Genomic DNA, 14,629 nt, shown 5'->3' with positions numbered 1-14,629 from the left:
ATAAATGCTATTTAAAATTAGCATATATTACCAATGATCAGTAAATAAATACAGCTGCAAATGATAAGAATTTTGTTAACATTTGAGTATTTACATTTGATGTATGATTCTGTTTCAGGGTTTTGACCTTTTCTACTTCCAGACAATTTATGTTAGTATACCACAGTGATGAGAGCAAATTTAATCAAACAAAAAACCCAATGACAGTAAGAATTTTATTTCTTTGCAGCACAAAGTATCATATATAGGTAGACAGCACCTCAACTTCTCAGATTTCTAGATTGGGACGAATGCCCATATATCTGCTTCTGGTTAAACATGTTATTGCATTTCATTTCCGCAGTTGACATATAGGAGGTGAGAGCAGTAAGTTTTGTCCCACACTTTGATTCCATGACATCTTTCAATATGGTCATAAAATGAAGACTGGTACAAATCTAGTTACCTTGGCATTAAATTTGGCTACAAAATCAAAGTGTTTCTTCAGGTCAGTGGCCAAAATTGCTTCAATGACAAGGAAACGAAAATGCTTAAATTCCACATGGTCAAGGTTAACTAAGAAGTTGTACTCCGGCCGGGACATGAAAAGATTCCAAGCAGCAGCTGCGTGATGATTCTCCAAAACTGAACGATCATTATAGAGCACCGCCTAGGCAAATAAGGCAAACACTGAAGGGTTCAACTTTTAAATTAAAAAAAAAAAAAATCATAAAAAATACATAAGAATAGGCAAAGCTTTCAGGATCCTCTTTTCTCACAGAACACAGAAATGTAATCTTGTGAGTGTTGGTTATTAAGAATTCCATTTTGTAATTACATTGACTGTTGATAACTTTTCTTGGTTAAAATTTCCTTTTTTTGTAAGATGTTTATTTCCTTGAAACTTTATTTCAAACTCTTGCAAATGAGGGGCTTAGAGTTAGCTTGTTAATTTCTTTGCACAGGAATTTAACTACTAAAAAAAATCCAAATATACTAAAATCCGCAAGAGGTAACTCAGTTACTTTCCACATCTGGAATAAGAATTACCTTTTCTTAAGCACGTATAACTAATAAATTGGAATGGACTCCCTGAGAGGCTCATAATTCAAAACATTCTCAGCCCACAAGCAGCCATAGAAGATATCACCCTCCAACTAGTAATTAAAGGTGTATAATAAATATCTACTTGCTTGGAATTCTCTAATAGCATTGAGGGACACTACAAAAGAAGAGAAAGTTACCTAAACATTGCTTGAAGACTAGTGTGGTAGATAGACAATATAGGAAAAAAAAGCATAAGGATAAAAAGGATAGACAAAGCACGTGAAAATTTACACTGCACTAAGTAAAAATGCATACATGTGTAGGAAAATATGAATGATAAATGGTGCTGGCAAAAAGATTTGCCCATCTTTAGGAAAAAGAATGCTGGTGTATGAAGGACATGCTGAAATAAGTTACAGTAGGTAGTCAGGGAAAAAATACCAGAATATATTTTTATTGTATATAGATTAGAGGAAAATTCTAGTCTAGTCTATAAGACAGGTGGAAATGGTTGGGAGTTGGGTAAAAGACAAAAAGCAAACAAGAAAAAAAATAAGTATGAGACCAGATTGGCTTCTAGATCCTCTAGAAAGAAAAATAGGATCTCAGAATTACTTAGTAACATAGATCCAGCTAATTATATCACAGAGAAACTTACTGAGTTTAATTGCAGAGATGGAGATGCTGAGATACGCAGTGATTAATTTTTGACCTAAATTTAAGTATATACGAAAATGGACTTCTTTAAAGTTATTGTTTTTGGAAGACTATGTTCATAAAAAAAAAAAATTCGCTCAAATGAATGAAATAAATTGATGTTTAAATCCCACTAACCAACAGAACTGTCATAAGAATCACGGTTGTTATAATAAATATATTTTGAAAGAATGGGTTTTATATACAAAGAAGACTTATATAATTAAAAGTCCAAGAAAGATCTAGTTCTCTAACCTTTTCAAAAAGGGACTTTCGTATGGGTTGGATTTTCTTTGTTGAGAAGGTTCATTAATATGGATTCTACTAGTTTTTCTTCTTAAGAAGAAAACTGAGAGGGGATTCTGATGGGTAATAAAGTTGCATGCCTGCCATTAATATTGCGGAACAAATATGATATCTTTTCAAAATTAGCTTGGTCTCTACAAATTCTATCCTAGGGCTAAATATAGTTTGACTCATATTCATCTGGTCCCTATTACAAGCCAAATTTATAAAATTAATTTCCATTGGAAAAATCTCTAAATTGAATTATTTCTTCGACTCAAAATGGAAAGATTTACCTGGGGAGCACTAGTTGCAACCAGGAAAGCGTTAGTCCTTCCTGGGTGATCGTAATCGTGCATGGCCGCAGCCACATACAATGCCATTAACTCTAAGGCTGGGATATTTCCAGAGAGACATCCGTATTTATCATCGGGCACATTATACATTTTTGAGAAGACATATCCCATATGTCCATGGGTAAATCCACTGTCAGAATCTGAGAAGAGAAAATGAAAGTAACAGAAATTTTTTAAAAGTATTAAACTGATACTATTTGTCTTGACTTCCTTTTTTAAAGAAATGTTTTCTACCCCCATAGCTAACAAGGGAGCACAGGTGTACTGAATACGTACCTGAATCACTTGCTGATCCATGATCATTCATCACAGTGGAGTGGCCTGGAATTGGTTGCGTAGTAAGATACCACACAGCGTGTAACACATCAGTGGCATGGATTCTGTTATGATCTGTAACCAATGCAAAGAACAGTTATTAACTTGTGAACTTTGGGGTCCAAGGTCTAAGAGTGCCATCTACTGGATAAACAGTTTAGTCTTAACATTTTAATATGCCAGGGAAAGGCGGCCAAACATTCTAGGACAAATACTCTTTGATTACTCTTCCATGACTCCATAATAACCATAGTAACAAGGAAAAAAAAAAAAAAAAGCACACACAACATTCATTATGCATGCAGATGTCTGAAATGGAAAAATCTATGTCCAGAGTCTACGAGAACCCTAACATCTATAGAAAGCTCACTATGTGCCATCACTGTGATGTTTACCCTTATACTTATTTCCACGCTCCTGTATAAGCTTATGCTTATACAGAGGACCAGAATAAAAGAAAAACCCATGACATACTTCAGCTAGGTCAGACCAATGGTTTATACTACCTCATATTTCATCTCTGATAAATAGCATGCAAATAAAATCTGTGAATAAGACAAAGTAGTATTCTTTTGGATCAAACTTAAAACACTGGTAAAAATTAATAATATATCTTCTATATGTAGGTTAAATTCACAAAGCAAAATTGAAAACCACAATCAATAATGTTCTCTGATCTAAAAATTCTAATTTAGGAATACAGCTCTAGGAAATACCTGAAGAGAAAAATAAGAACTTCTTTGTATGTTAATGTAGAGAGTTGAATCATTTAAAAGAGGAAAATCTATGAGAAAACCAAATCCTCTAGTTACACATCGTTATCATGGGACGGGGGTCTATTCCATACGTGCAGCTCGGCTTCTACTGAACCATGACCAAAGGCCTGGTGTGTTCTTGGCTCACCTTTTTCTGGTGCAATTCTTCCAAGTTTTTCTCTTGTTTACTGGCCCTTTCCTTGATTGTTATACATTATCCTAAGGATGCTAACTTTACATAATCTATTCCCAATGACCTACCATAATATAGTCTCTTCCAATATAGATCACATCTTTGAATAATACTCAACAGAGAAAGAGAAAACAGAAAAGAATGGTAAGAATGATAATGGGAATTGGGGAAAACATCTGGTTCCTGATCAGGGAAGAAAGAAAAAATTAACATTTTTTTTTTCTTTTAAAGATTTTATTTATTTATTTGAGAGAGAGAGACAGACAGACAGCACTTGCAGGAGCCTGGACTGGGGGAGGGGTAGAGGGAGAGGGAAAAGCATATTCGGGGCTAAGCAGAGAGCGTGGGGCAGGTCTTGATCCCAGGACCCCAGGATCATGACCTGAGCAGAAGGCAGACGCTTACCCTACTGAGTCACCCAGGTAGCCCAGAAAAAACTAATATTTTTGGTGTTGGTGGCACACAGGGAGAATGTAGGTAGATGGTGCCTATTTCTCTACATTCCTGGCAACTCTTAAGAGTCAGTCTTTAAGTGATGACATGTAGCTAAATCTTATGTAAACTCCCAGCATTTCAGTAGAGGGGCCTTGTGAGGACTTGAGAGGAAGTTTTAGAAGAGCTTTGAGAAACAGACATCCAAGGCTCCAAAGGAGGAAACAGCAAACCCTGTGCCCTGTGTCATTGCCGGAGGAGAATACTGATATTATCTAGTCGTCCAAAGAACAATTTCATTGAAATTGGAGTCTACATCTCTGTGTATAGACTATCTCAAGTCATCTAAGACCACACATTTTAGACCCATACTTGTGCCATGTATAAAACTGGCCATGCTAAAAGTGTCTGGATTTAAGACAGATCTGAATTTGTTCTGGTATTTACCACCTGTGTGAGCTCCAGTGAGTTGCTCACAACTCCATATCTCATCTAACCTTAAAAAAATAATAGACATATTAAATAATAGTGCCTTATGTCACAGTACAATTGTGAGAATTACAGAAGAAAACATATATTTTGAATTCCTGACACATAGTAAGCTTGCAAATATTGTAAATATAATTCACATAAAATGCATGATTGCTGGGGCACCTGGATGGCTCAGTTGGTTAAGCGTCCGCCTTTGGCTCAAGTCATGACCCCAGGGTCCTGGGAGAGAGCTCCGTGTAGGGCTCCCTGCTCTGCGGGGAGCCTGCTTCTCCCTCTCCCTCTGCCCCCCCTCCCTTTTGTGCTCACATGTGGAGCGCGCTCTCTTTCTCTCAAATAAACAAATAAAATCTTAAAAAAAAAATACATGATTGCTGTTGGAACAAGACGGTGAGTAAGCACAGATCACCGGTTTTCTTCCAAGATCAATGCTGGATTTGTTAAGAATTGAAGAGCTAAAATAAAAGATATGCTAAGCGCTTGGAGGAGGGAGAAGGCAGTGATGACCTGGTAGAGGAAGAAAATGCCCCAGCTGCTACTGTGAGGGGAAAGGTTGGGAGAGAGCTTCTGAGTTGAGGTCTTTTCTTCTCCTTTGTTGCAAGCTGGGGAAATTACTATGAGCAAGTAATTACCATTACTCTTGCAAGTCACAGAACGCTGTGCATGTGCCCAGCGTTGCAAGGGTAGATGGGGCAGTAGCAGGGTGCTGGTGGAGCCTGTGTGGAGTGACAGACAGACAACACCAAGTACAGACAAACTCGCAGCTGTGGAGCTTACTGCTCTCTGTCCTATTCCCCGCCCCAAGGCCAAGGGTCAGAAGGCTTTATAGATAATTTTTGTAAGTTTCCAGTGAACAAATAATGCTATTTAAATAATCTAGTGCTGAAAATATAAAAAGGAGGGGAGCTACCCAACTCATTTTATGAGGCTAGTATAATCTTGATCAAAAAATTAGGAAAAGACGGTATATGGGGAAAAAAAGTAGCCCTTTTGCTTTTGCGGTTCAAAAATACTTAAATAAGAGTTAACCAAACCTAAGTCCTTAAAAAAAAATATCTCCAGTTATGCATGTGCAGATCTAGAAGAATAACTGTCACTTAAGCAGGATGGAAAATCACCTGCCTTACGAGCGGTCAATAACATGTTTATTAAACAAGTATTTCCTTAGCATGCACTATGTGCAAGTATTATACCAAGTGTTGGCACTGCTGCTGTTCTCGCCATTAACTTTCTGGTGACCCACTCAGGAGCAAAGGCGCCCAGGAAAGAAGCTAGCTACGTCAACACAAGGGATTCAGTCGGTTTCTGTAGGACACATAAACATGCTTAAAAATTCCTCTTCCTACAGCCATGGCAGGCAACTGAGAGGGAGAAGGAATGGTATCAGAGCTATTATTATCATCCCTCTTCCTTCATCTCTGCATTTTGGACAAACCCCTAACTCTTGATAGTTCCCCGCCCACCTGGCATATCCCTTCTGCCTCTGCCGACAAAGAAACACACACGCAAACACCAAACACATAACACACCCTTTCTCATCCCACAGTCCGCCCAGCTCCCCCTTCTGTGTTTCTCAACTTTCTCCTTATCCTTCAAGCACAGAGTTGAAGTGAGCAGGCATGGAGGGTTGGAGTCATATGTAAAATGTATAGATTTTTGGACCTATAGATTTTCAATTGAAAATTCTGTCTATGCTCCTTTGGGAAAGTGTTAAAGAAGAGAAGTGACAATTTAAACATTTTTCCTTTTGGACCATAGCAAATACTGTCCTAGTTCTGCCTTCTTAGCTCGGCCCATGCCACCTCACTTTCTAGCTTTAAAACTGGCAGGCACATGACATACAGCTTAACCGAACTGAACTAAACACAGATGGAGCAAGATTATTCTCATTGCTGCCATTCTACCCATTTCTCAACTTCAATAACAAGAATGAGAGGTGTTGGGAAGAATATATCTTAGAAATGAAAGTCTCTGAAAATAGAAAAAGCACTCTCAAAATTTGACTTTGAATTCATGAATGAATGGGACCTGATGATTTGTTTTCTTTACTTGCCAATATGCCCAATTGAAAGGGACTGTGAACAATACTGAACATTATTTATTTCTCTGTGCAAATGAGTATAAACTATATCTTAATTTATCCTAATCTCTACTGAACAAATATATATTTGGTACAATATTTCTATGAGTGAGTTTCCTTTATTTATACCTCGTCCACTGCTACTCCATGAAATATCTACCTACCGACCTGTGGCTATTTTTAAATCTAGATACCTCAAATTTTAGTAAGGGCTCTGGGTACAAATTTAAAAGTCTTCATATTTTCCCTCTTTTCTTTTTTTTTTTCTTTTAAGATTTATTTTATTTATTTGAGAGAGAGAGACAGCCAGCGAGAGAGGGAAAACAAGGAGGGGGAGTAGGAGAGGAAGAAGCAGGCTCATAGCGGAGGAGCCTGATGTGGGGCTCAATCCCAGAAAGCCAGGATCACGCCCTGAGCCGAAGGCAGACGCTTAACGACTGAGCCACCCAGGCGCCCCATATTTTCCCTCTTTTCTTAAAAATTGTTAAAACTGTGCTTAGAAGTATAATAAAATTTAGTTTCTAGTATTTTAGGTCATTGTCATAAATTAATCCCATTTTAGTTACTCTTGGGCTTTTTCATTTAGGTATGGGTTTATTTAGAGAGAGCTATTAGAAATATAGTCCTATAGGAGTAGATATTAAAGGAGACATACAACAAATTTTTGCGTATAATTATAATTAATGATAAACGAAGCATTTAATAAATATCTAGATTAGTCTAGATTTACAACACTACCACATGCAAGGAATTACTATTTAAAAGAGGTCACCAATCAAGCTAAAACTTCTCTGTGAGAAGTTGTAAATGAATTCCCTTTACAGAAAGTGTCTGGGGTTCCTAATAGAACAAGCAGGTTTATTATAACAAATTCTTTTCACGTGGAATGAAGAAGCCACTATTTCAGAAAAAAGAAACATCTATTCCATTATAAAATAAGAAAATATAAAAATGAATAATAAAATTTAGAATCTGGAAACTTCTTTTTACACTTTAATATTGGTCAACTTTCCCTATGATTTTATGACACACTGCCTAGAGAAAAGTTAGTAGTTATATCAACTGGTACTTAATGGACTTGGCAATAGCTGATTATGTCACTAAAATACATTTGGAAATACAACAATTTATAAATTCAGTCTGATGACTAGCTGTTGAAATTTCAGTAACACTTATGTCAATCACTGGCATCCAACCAGGGTGTGCCCTGGGAAAACGGTATTAAGAAAGCAACGCTTATCTTGAGATTCTTTCAAACTACCCCTTTTTTGTCTCTCTGTCTCTCTCTATTTCCATGGCCCTACTGGCCAGACTTTCCCAAGGGACCCAGTGCTCTTAAGCTCCTCTCTTTTCTACACCCCCTGTCTTGTCTTGTCTGCATTTGGGTCCCATATTCTCCAACAACTCTCATTTGTAGAGCCAATGCTTCATGATCTTCTGCTATCACACACCGTCAGCTGTGCATGTTCATTTCCATGTAGCATGTGGGTGGCATTTTGAACAACAATATGTTAATAATGGATCACTCCTTTAACGTACTACCGCTTTCTGGAAATGCCTGTACTTTATCTGTCTCCGTAAAGTTTTTTTATTTGACGTTAGCTGTTTACAACTGGAAAAAGATATGGAGTTTTGAAGTCTAAGGTGTATAGAAGCAAATTTAAAACTTGAAACATTTGAATAACGCATTTCTAAGGCACGCTTCAACCAATGTATGATGTCTGACCACTTCTCTTGCTATGCATTTATTTTCTAAAGGTACCACATGATTTCTGCACATTTTCACAACTTCCCTGACTGGATTTTTGGACATTTTCTTTAGTTCCATATATTTTATAACAGGTAGGATGATTCTACTCACACGTTCAGATGATACCTGAAATGCTCCATATTGAAAATTTAACATCTCCTCTCTGTTCTAATTTTGCATTATTACAAATGACAAAATTTCTTTCACAATATTTTAGTTCCTAAACTTGAACACTTGGTTGTGTCTCTTCCTTTGGTCTTCACATTCATTTGATTTTTAAAATGCTTCTAATAATTTCTTCGCAAACCACTTTTAGGTGTCTCTGTTTTTCTATTTTATTAATTAGACCATCACCCTCCTGTCCCTCTACCCTCAGCCAGGTCTTTCTTCTATTGAAAAAACTGCAAGAGTTCATGATTTAACTCTCCAGATGGCAGAACAAAAGTTGAACTCACCCAATAAAAGGAGTGTATTATAAAATGAGCAATAAATTTAACATTTAATTATTTAAATGTTAAACACTTTAACTGACTTACTATGTGAAGGCACTAGGATAACCCCTTTAGATTTATTACCTCATTTTATCCTTATAACAATCCTACAAAGCAGATATTTTGATGCCCATTTTACGGATTAAGAAATGAGCCATGCAGAGGTGAAATAAGGCCCACTTCGACAGCTGAGAAGTGAAGGGACCAGGATTCTGGAACAGGCTGTAATCTCCTAACCACTCGACCACGGGGCCCCATCCGGTGTTTACCATGGGTAGTTCTCGGCTAGCCGCCAACGATTCAGAGCGAATTCGGCAGATGTGAAAAGTATTATTTCACAAATAACTTATACTTACAAGGAATCTCTCTGTATCCAATCTCCAAAGCATGAAAATAATTCATAAATTCCCTAACTGGAATTTTGAAAGCTTCAAAGAGGCCCATGTCTTCAAAAAGCCTGTATGATACCTATAAAGAGAAAGACAAAGCTTTACAAAACATCCCTGGGTATGTATTAGACACAAAAAGAAAAAGAAATTAAAACAAGTAATTCCTGGCCAGTAGAGACACGTATTGGGAACAGTACGTCAAGTAATTAATGAAGAACTCTTTGTGTCTAGCCCCTGTAGCCCGTGATCACAAGGGGTATTTAATCTGTTTTTAAAGGTGCAGACATACAACCAACCCAAACAACAGTATCCACTACAGAAACATAGCAAGGCACTCAATTGTGTGTGGTATCAAGTACGAGAGACTCCTACTTATGAAACTGCTCATTGTATAGTGCATACCATAAGCACTAATAAATGAGAAAAGGCTTTAATTTGGACTAATTTTTATTTAAAAGAACAAAAAGTTTTCCAGAGGATAAAGGATTCAGAGCTGTACCTGAGCAAAGCATAAGGGGAAAGAATTATGAGAGAGAAAATAGTTTACCTTGACTAAACACATAGAGAATACTGATTTATTCTCATGCAGTATAAATAACATCTAAATTATTTTTTTTCCCTTGCTTGTCTTCTCTTTCTCCTCCAAATATGTATTCTCCTTCCAATTGCAGTCACAGCTCTGGTGACCCAAATCCAGTGAATACCTATGCATGTAATTAGCATATCTGACATGCAAATGATGGCGAGAAAAAATGATAAAGGCACAGAAGAAGGTCCTGGGGAGAGGAATGGTTATTCACATGGCAGAAAGGAGCATAGCACCATTTCAAGAGGCCTTACTTCATGTCACAAAGGCACAGTGTTGGTTACAACTCAGGAGACTTTAAGAAAGAATTACTCATCGTTTTTATTACCTGTATCTCTTCTTAAAGTTATCTTGAAATATTTCCTCTCCACTTTTGATATGTTATTTCATTGCTAAATTTCTATCTTTTGTTACTGACTTCAAATCTGTTTAAATTCAATAATATTCCTTTAATTCTGTGCTCAGTGTTTATCATATGTATCTATATGCATATATAGACATATATACACACATAGAGAGAGAACTATAATAGAATTTCAATCTAAAATGAAACCAGAGGATATAAAACAAAAAAATCTCACAAGTGTCCTCAGAAAAACAAAGCTCAAGGACCGAGAGACTGATTTCCCATAAATGACTAATTTTTAGAAAACTGGTAACATTGGAATTTTCTTAAATGACAGGGAGTTGATCGGGAGTTGCTTCATATCAGCTGTGGGAGGTTGTACTTATGGTTTCCAGAGGCATGAACAAGGATTTTAACAGACTCTAACTGAACTATCCCCTCTTTACATCCCTTGTCCACAAATAGAGCTTACCCCAATTCCTCAAGAGACTCAGTGTAGCTTGCTATAGTTTGCACATCCTAAGTTGCAGTTCCCCTGCTATTCCTGAATAAATTCATTTTTTGACAATTTTGAGCTTGCCTCAGTTTACCTATTTAGGCTGACATAACTAAAAAGGAGAGTTATTCATTCAGCATACATCTATTGAATGCTCACCATGTTCCAGACACTCTTCTGTATATGAGGCATATATACAGGTGAACAAAACAAAGATCTCTTCCTTTAGGGAGCTTATAGTCTAGCAGGAGAGGGCAGTAAATAACAGATATAATAAGTAAGGTATATATGCTATGAGAGAAAGTAGTAAGTAATACAGAAAAAGAAAAAGGGGAACAAGAGTAGAGGACTGAGAATACAGGGAAGCTATAGAATTTGCTTTTTTAAGTATGGTGGTTAGAGTAGGCATATCCAGGTGACATTTGAGCAAAGAACTGAAGGAGATGTAGACTGAGGTACATAGATATGAGAAAAGAGTTTTCCATACAGAGAAAAAGGCCTGTGCAAAGGCCCTGAGGTAGGCCTGCTGTTCGCAAGAAACAGGAGGAAGGCCAGCATGGCTAAAACAGAATGAATGAGGACAGGAATAGAATTTAAGTTAGTAATGGCAGAGTGGGATGGGGCAGGGTGCAACCTTGGGGTACGACAGCCAGACTGTTATTAGACTTTTACTCTAAGTGAGGTAGGGAGCCACTTAAGAGATTGGAGCAGGGAAGTGACTTTATCTGACTCACTTTTTTTTTAAAGATTTTATTTATTTATTTGAAAGAGAGAGAGAGAAAGGAAGCCTGAGTGGGGGGAGGGGCAGAGGAAGAGGGAGAAGAAGACACCCTGCTGAGTCCATCGCTGGACCCTGGCATCATGACCTGAGCCAAAGTCAGACGCTTAACCTACTGAGCCGCCCAGGCACCCCTATTTGACTTATGTTTTAAAAGGATCACCATGGCTGCTAGGTTGGAAACAGATTATATACAATGCACATCAACTTCTGTATGCTTTTCTTCATTCTGAATGGCAAGTACATTTAAGTTTCACACATCCTCTCTTTAAAAATGCAACAGGGGTGCCTGGGTGAGTCAGCTGGTTAAGTGTCAGACTCTTGATTTTGGCTCAGGTCATGATCTCAGGGCTGTGAGACCGAGCCCAACACTGGGCTCATGCCAGGCATGGAGCCTGCTTAAGATTTCTTTCTCTCCCTTTCCCTCTCTCTATCCTCCACAACTTCCCCCACACCCTCCTTCCCCACCTGCTCTCTCTCAAAAAAAAAAAAAAAAAAAAGGCAACAGAAAGTGAAGTTTATGGTTTCTGTAATATTTCAAGCTAGTTTTTTTGTGGGCTTTTTTTTTTTTTTTGGTCTTCATTTGTGTGTGTGTGTGTGTGTGTGTGTGTGTGTGTGTGTGTATTTGTTATCTCCTCTTTTCTACTTCTTTGGTCTACATTAGAATTCTTGTTTATAAATACCTAATGCATTTAACTATGCTTGTTACTTCAGTGACTTGGCCAAGATCACACGTCTGACAACATTATCAGAACAAGAATTCAAGCCAAGCCTTTTGGCTTCAGCTTTTATACTCTAAAGTGCTTCAGATCCTCCCACTAGTATTTGAAAAAGCAATGTTAGGATTGCAAATGACGAAAGTTTCCTACTATTCTCTCAAACATATGAAAGATGAATGGAAAAATTAAGACAACAGGATATTTTAGAATATTATTTTAAAACGGGAGAATTTTCACCAACATGCTGTGAAAAATCAACCACCAATAATTTAAACTCACAAAGATACCATTAACCAGGTAAATATTGGTAACCAGAAAAAGTAAGCACTATTCCGAAATCTGAACCATGTCCTTTTGAACTTGTTAAAATAAACATGATAATCATCAAAAAGGCAGTTAGTATATTGAGACTGAAAAGTCATTTCCATTGCACATATGTCTCTTTAAAAATCTTTTGAAGTGAGACTTTTTCTGTGTAGTTTCAGCCAAAAGGTGATTTCTCGGAATGTTCAAGTTAATTCATTTCAGCTGTCCCAGTCTTACTAAGGTGAAAAAAACATGGCTTTCACACAGTGAAAATATGACTTTGTGCTTATAAACCCAAATCAAAGAGAAAACCCGTAAAGTTCTACTCAGCAAGACAAATAAAACTGCATTTTCTCAAAGTTCAATGTTTCGTAAATTGGAAAGATAAAGAGTGACATACTAAGGTTCATGTAGTTACGTATTTCTTTTATGGAAGGTGACTGGAAGAAAAACACATTAGTGAATTTTACTGCAATCTAATTGTTCATTATATCTAATCTTTCTGCTGTGTACTCATATTCAGGACTCTCAGAAAACATTTTGTGGCACAGCTGGTCAAGTTTCACAAGACCAGCCCAGCTCCCGGAACTTCAAGGGGAGCCAGGTACAGAGGGACTTCGCTTCACTGTCACTAGTGCTAAGAAACTGACTGCTACAGTAGCCACTTTTCCACTGGCTCAAGCTCTCTGTTCAGAGTGTTTGAAGACAGAATCAGTGAATGTGTTTTATGGGGCGGGGGTGGGGGCTGTGCTGAGAAACAGCTGAACGTACATGAAGGCCAAAAGTATGGGTTTCCAATATGGCTATGTCTGCATTCAAACTATGGGTCCGATATTTACTCTATGACTTTAGAAGAATGGTATATGCTCTTTAAAGCCTCCGTTTCCTCTTCTGAAAAACAGAGATTAAACAGACTGTGGGCATCTAAATTACTGAGAAGATCAGTTTGTAGGGTTTGGGGGGAATCTGAGACATACGGATCAGATACAAAACAATGTAAAATGTTTCTCTTCGTATGAACCACACTTTGCAGTGAACGAGAAAGAAGGCTTCCTGGCCCTCTGCCACCTCTTTTTGGGACACCATTACAGGAATATTTCCAGGTAAAATCACTCCCTCAGAGACACAGTCTGCAAGGGGTTTCAGAAAGTGGGATACAAAACCCCCCAGGAGGAGCCCTGAGGTGTGAGGCTAAGGTGGACAGGATAAAAATGGCTGTCCTTACACCTGTCTTCAAGATCACCTAGGGACCCTTGGGTGGCGCAGTCGGTTAAGTGTCCAACTCTCGGTCTTGGCTCAGGTCCTAATCTCAGGGTTGTGAGACAGAGCCCCACCTCCAGCTCTCTGCTCAGCACAGAGTCTGCTTGAGTTTCTCCAGCTGCCTCTGCCCCTCTCTCCCATGCTCACTCACCCTCTCTAAAATAAATAAGTCTTAAATGTGAAAAATTATTTAAAAAGATCACCTAGTGTAAAAGACATTGCTTAACATCAAGGAAAAGGAAAAAGAGGAAAAATAGGATCATTAATTCCTAGTAAAAGTACACGGGCTGTCATCCCAGTCGTCGAGGTGTTCATGGTCAGAAGAGTCTAGCAAAGGCAACTACATGTTACACAGACTTTGTAATTATTTTGAGTTTCATAATCCATCAGTCATTTTAGCACAGTTCTTTTGTAGGTGGTGAGTTGAATTGACCCATATCTAATTTCCCTACTAGTCCCTTTAAGGCAGAGGGACCTACTTTTCTTCTTGAAGACCGTACTAGTACCTTGTGTTTATGCAACTGAGAAACAGAGAAAAGGCCCCTCTATCCTCTTCCTTCAAACTTTCGTGGATCAGGAATCCTCACCCTGAAGCCCCACACTCAGATACTTGTTGAGATGTCTGAAGAAGGCCTGTCTCTGATGCACAGAGCAGAAATCAGTATAAAACGTGATTTCCCTTCTAGTGCATTTCAGGGAAGTGTTAGTGGCTCCAATAAATCTGGATCCTGAGTTCTCACCTAAGTGTTATGTTAGTTTGGTTGTCTTTAGCATCTCTGCAGTGATATTTATTTCATCTGTGAAAATGCCCCTGAGACATTTTAAGTAGGCTGATAAATATTACTGCATCATCCCCTTGAGTGTGTATTCTGATAGGTGTT

General features: G+C 37.9%; 1 protein-coding gene across 2 annotated transcripts in view; it reads right to left on the bottom strand.

Annotated features, from left to right (window-relative positions):
• The window catches only part of PDE3A (phosphodiesterase 3A), a 312,963-nt gene that overhangs the window by 14,919 nt on the left and 283,415 nt on the right, over window positions 1-14,629 (bottom strand). For both annotated transcript variants that reach the window (XM_045781385.2, XM_045781386.2), the window contains exons 10-13: window positions 9,225-9,336; window positions 2,640-2,753; window positions 2,304-2,503; window positions 446-649 (exon numbers count right to left, since the gene is read on the bottom strand). In XM_045781385.2, coding sequence (XP_045637341.2) covers window positions 446-649; window positions 2,304-2,503; window positions 2,640-2,753; window positions 9,225-9,336 — 630 coding nt within the window. The remainder of the gene's footprint in view (window positions 1-445; window positions 650-2,303; window positions 2,504-2,639; window positions 2,754-9,224; window positions 9,337-14,629) is intronic.

The sequence above is a fragment of the Ursus americanus genome, chromosome 25 (genome assembly GCF_024610735.1).
Source record: "Ursus americanus isolate L20-20 chromosome 25, mUrsAme1.1.p, whole genome shotgun sequence".
Taxonomy (NCBI): Eukaryota; Metazoa; Chordata; class Mammalia; order Carnivora; family Ursidae; genus Ursus; species Ursus americanus.
Note: the sequence above shows the minus strand (reverse complement) of the source record. Positions and strands in the feature narration are given on the sequence as shown.